Source organism: Pteropus vampyrus, unplaced genomic scaffold (genome assembly GCF_000151845.1).
Source record: "Pteropus vampyrus isolate Shadow unplaced genomic scaffold, Pvam_2.0 Scaffold312, whole genome shotgun sequence".
Classification (NCBI taxonomy): domain Eukaryota; kingdom Metazoa; phylum Chordata; class Mammalia; order Chiroptera; family Pteropodidae; genus Pteropus; species Pteropus vampyrus.
In genome coordinates this window covers 421,933-426,649 of record NW_011889093.1, presented here as the reverse complement: position 1 = coordinate 426,649, position 4,717 = coordinate 421,933, and the positions used below count along the sequence as shown (strand labels likewise).

The following is a 4,717-nucleotide window of genomic DNA, read 5'->3' as shown; positions in this document are numbered from 1 at the left end:
GCCCCCGCCCCCAGCCTGTGCCATCAGTGTCCCCAGACGGTGCGTCGTCACCATCCGTGACTCTGCACCCACACGCAATCCCCCGTGCCCATCGTTTGCACGAGGGTCCACGCCGGTGCGGGACGCCCTGCGGGCTTGGACGATGACGTGCACCCAGCGCTCCCCTGTTACGCTGCCCTCAACCCCACTGCACTGCCCTATGCACCCCTCCCTCCCTCCCTCGGTCTTCTTTCAACGGTCTCGTGGGCCTGGGGGGAAAGGTCTCCCTACCAGGAAGGGTCCAGTCACTGCTGCGTGAGCGACAGCTATAGCATGGCCCATGCCCAGATGTCTGCTCGCCACTCGGCCCGACCGGGGCAGGAGAGGCCTCTCTCCTGGTCAGCACTGGTCTCCACGGGGGGCTAGAGATGCTGGGCTGGCGGGTCAGGCCGGTGCGTGAGTCAGCTGTCACCCATGGAACACTCTGTCGCCCATGGAACGCTCTTAGACACCGATCAAAGCTGCCCACCGAGCCGTCCCCAAGCTGGCCCTGAGGAGGGCTGTGACCGGCTCTGTGCTCCCTCCGCAGTCCTACGCCACCTGCGCTCTGGGCATCCAGTTTGTGGGCTACGTCATGATCTGCTTCTCGGCCACCAACGCACTGTGCTCCGAGCTGTACGGCAAGCTGTCCCAGCACACGGGCCGGGTGGCACTCTACATGCTCGGTAGGTGGGCGCTTTACCCGACTCCCTCCGTCCCTCCCTCTGTCCCTCCCTCGGACAGGCAAGACCCCCGTGGCAGGGCTGCTGCATGGCAGGGTGGTGACAAGGGCTCGTGTTGGGTAAATGTGGAGTCTGGTGCGAGGACCCGAGGGCGCCCTGGGCAGACTCCGGCTGCGGGGCAAGGCGGCATCAGAGGGTCCCCGAAGGACACGGCCTGCACTCAGCTGGCACGTAAAGATGGACCTTCCGAAGGTGACAGACTCCGTGCTAAACACGTGTCACCTGCTACCTCTGTGGGGAGGAGAAGGAAGCAGGATCAGAGGCGGTGGGAGGCCCGGGAAACGAGGGTGTCAGCAGAGCGCTAGCGCCAGGCAGGGTCTCGGGGTCTGAGCCTGCAGGGGACTGAACCCTTGTCGGGCGACCAAGGGCCACGCGCTGCCTGCGTTGCCTGCCGTGCCGCACCCTCCCTCACCGCCGCCCGTGGAGTGGGCACCCCCCCGCCCCCCGGCAGGCGAGGGGATGGCGGGGAGGGGCAGGGGGCCTGGCCCTGGTCACCCGGCCTCAGGAGCCTGGTCTGCACCTGCTCTTCCTGACCCCAGGCAGCTGCGCTTCCCACCAGCCAGCAGTCCCTGGGGTGTCACGGGCGGCTCTGTCACTGCATTCTGCAGGAGTCAAGCGGCCGTTCGCTGGGGTGAAGTGGGGGACGGGGCTGGGGAGGCTCTGCTGGTGCCCCCTTCCCTGTCCGCCCTGTTTGGAGGGCCCGGCTCCCACGGTGGCCACACCCCTCCTCTCCCCCTCCCCACGCCTCTGCCGCCCATAGGATCTGGGGTCCTCTGACTCTCCCCTAACGGAGAAGCAGCCCACCCCGCCGGCTCTCGCTGTGTCTGAGCCCTCACGACTGGGGCCCCCCAGCGTGGCGAGACGCCATGTTCCTGTGCAGCTCATCAGCCACGGCCCTGCCCTGTCTGTCAATGTGCGGGCCGGAGGTGCCGGCTTGCGGTGGGGCTCCGCGAGGCACACCCGTGTCGGCCCCCGCGTCCCACGCCGACCCCCACCCACATCCCACGCCGGCCCCCGCTGTGTCTGAGCCCTCACGACTGGGGCCCCCCAGCGTGGCGAGACGCCATTTTCCTGTGCAGCTCATCAGCCACGGCCCTGCCCTGTCTGTCAATGTGCGGGCCGGAGGTGCCGGCTTGCGGTGGGGCTCCGCGAGGCACGCCCGTGTCGGCCCCCGCGTCCCACGCCGACCCCCACCCACATCCCACGCCGGCCCCCGCGTCCCCCGCCGGCCCCCACCTGCAGAAGCCGGCGTGCGGTGTCTCAGGGCAGCAGCGGTGAAGCCACGGAGCGAATGATGGGGAGGGTTTCCCACGACGCGATCGCGTCTAAGACAGCTCAGCTGCCGGCCCGGCGCCCACTGCCCGCGCCGCCCCCTCTGCCCGGCACAGGCGCGGTCACCCACCTGTCCTGCATCGTCGCCCTCCTGCTGTGGAAGCCGAGCCCCGACCAGCTGGCCGTCTTCTTCGTGTTTGCTGGCCTCTGGGGCGTGGCCGACGCCGTCTGGCAGACACAGAACAACGGTGAGTGTCCAGCACAGAGCCGTTCGCTGCTCAGAGCCCCCCGCCTGGGCAGCCGCGGGGGACACGGGGTGGGCGAGGCCCTGCCAGCCTGGGAGCCGCATGCCCTGCTCCAGGGGAAGAGGGGGGCGGGGGCCAGAGGGCAGGGGCTCCGGCTTCATCCTGGGCTCGAGGCGTCTTCTCCCAGCACTTATCAGAGCCGTGATGCGGGCGGGAAGACCGCCGCGTCCCACCCTCAGAAGGTCAGGCCCTCGTGGCTTTCACCCGGGGGGCCTGTCCAGGCAGTGGGGTGCTCCCTGCACCCACAAGCCAGGCACAGGCCACAGGCCCCGGGGGTCTCGATGGGTGAAGGGGTAGAAAGGCAACTTTGGCAGGAGAGAGGCATATGGTCACTGGGGTGTCACCACTCTAGGAGAGCCAAGTCAGGCGGGAGGGGAGGTCACTCCCAAGCCAGGCCTTGGCCGCGGTGGCCCAGGGGACGGGGCCTGGGCTTAGGGGAAGTCGGCTGTTCTGGACGCTGCAATGACACACACAGACAGCAGCTTGTGGACGAAGACGTTACGACGTCTCGCGGTTCTGAGGCTGGACGTCCACGGTCGGGCGCTGCGGACTCCGGGTCTGCTGAGGGCTGGCCTCCTGGTTCAGACGGGGTCCTCTCGCCGTGCCCTCATGTGGCAGAGGGTGCGAGGCGGGGGGTCTCTGGGGCCCCGATCCCAGCATGGGGCTCCACCCGCACAACCTCATCACCACTCAGAGCCCCCCAACACTCTACACTGGGGGCAGGTTTAGCATGTGAAGTTGGGGACAGGGACACCCCTGCCACAGCAGACGGGGAGTGCTGAGGGCTGAGGTGGAGAGGCTGGCCGGCCCGCCTGGCGGAAGCAGGAAGCAGCCAAGGGGGTTTGCCGTGCGGTGACATGGTGACAGGGGCAGCTAAAGCAGGCCCGCGGGGAGCCAGCGGGAAGCAGGGCAGAAAGCGCACCCCTGACACACGCGATGGTGCAGCCGTCAGGAGAGGCGCTCGCTCACGCGGCCCCGCCGGGGCCACTGGTCCTGCCTGAACCTGACAGCCGCAGGTCGGAGCAGAGAAACAGGGTCACCTGCAGAGGTCCCAGAGGTCCAGCCGTGAGGGTAGAGCTGGGTGTGGACCCCGACGTCCAGCCTCAGCCCAAGCTGCAGCCGTGGGGACGGGAGCGCAGAGCAAGGCTTGGGACAGCTGCCACGTCCAGGACAGTGACAGCGGGCCTCGCCCAACAAAGCAGAGACGAGGAGGGCCGTGGGACAGCAGGCTTGACGTGGGTGATCGGTGTCTCATGGGACGAGACACCACACGGGAGGTCGGTGACAGGGACGCAGGGGAGAAGGGCCTGGTGGCATCAGACAGAGTGCAATGCTGGAGGGTGGGGTGACGTCCTCAGCGAGCGTGGAGGGGGCGCCCCACGGAGCACGAGCTCTCGGCCGAGCTGGGGGGACAGTGTGGGAGGGAGGCCACCGTCCCCCACGCCGTGCAGGGCAGCAGGAGCTGGTCGTGGATGGACCGGGTGGTCAGGGCCAGGAGGAGGGGCGGGCACAAGACCCAGAGTCCCTGTGGGACGCGGAGCAGGGCGGCTTGCGTGGAAGTCAGTGTCGCCTGTGTTACCAGAGTGTCAGCACCTTTGGCGGGTCCTGTTTTCTGCCATGAGGCGAGCCGTAGCGCAGAGGGTTTCAGGGTGGGGCCCCCAGGGGAGAGGGAGGAAGCAGAGACTGTGAGTGGCACCACATGGAGGACGGGTCACCGCAGGGCTTTAAAATGACAGGGATGAGGGCGCAGGGTGGGGACCCTTGGCCCCGCGTTCCCACAGACCCACATATGGCCCAGCGTGGGAGGTGGGGGGGTCAGAGGCCCCAGGAGGCCGCCCTCTGTGCACCTGGCAATCGGGCTGGCGGGACCCCCGGGCTCAGAGCTGGGTTTGCCGGGAAAGGAGCCTTTTCCCCATAGCCATTCAGCCCTTATCTGGGGGACACCTGGGGACAGAAGTTGGGCCAGGCCAAGCACAAATGAGCCGCCAGCCCGCGTTCTCACGGTCGGGGGGCCCGGCCGCCCCTGCGGCAGACGTGGCGGTGCACACGCCCTTCCTCACGACATCTGCACCGGTGCCTGCTTGGAGCAGCTGAAAAAGCACCTTCGAACAAAGCCGATGCTGTCGGATTTTAAAGGTTTGGGTTTCACAGTCGTTTCCACTGGCTCGGTAATGCAGGTGGCTTTTGTGACGTTCTGAACCAGGTGACAAGCGTGTGTGGCTCCGCGCTGTCGAGACCTGGGAGGGAGTGGCTTAGGCTCCCGGCTGGCCGCACCGCCGCTACCAGGAGAAGCGATCGGGGTAGGAGAGCCACGGGGGCGCACTGTGGCTCCTGCCGTCCCGAATGACAAGCCAGTGGCCGGCCCCCCGCCTGCGGGAG

General features: G+C 68.0%; 1 protein-coding gene across 1 annotated transcript in view; it reads left to right on the top strand.

Annotated features, from left to right (window-relative positions):
• Window positions 1-4,717, top strand: part of UNC93A (unc-93 homolog A) — a 39,465-nt gene that overhangs the window by 27,578 nt on the left and 7,170 nt on the right. Inside the window, exons 7-8 of the mRNA XM_011377475.2 lie at window positions 569-704; window positions 2,150-2,281. Of these exons, the coding sequence (XP_011375777.1) occupies window positions 569-704; window positions 2,150-2,281 (268 nt within the window). The remainder of the gene's footprint in view (window positions 1-568; window positions 705-2,149; window positions 2,282-4,717) is intronic.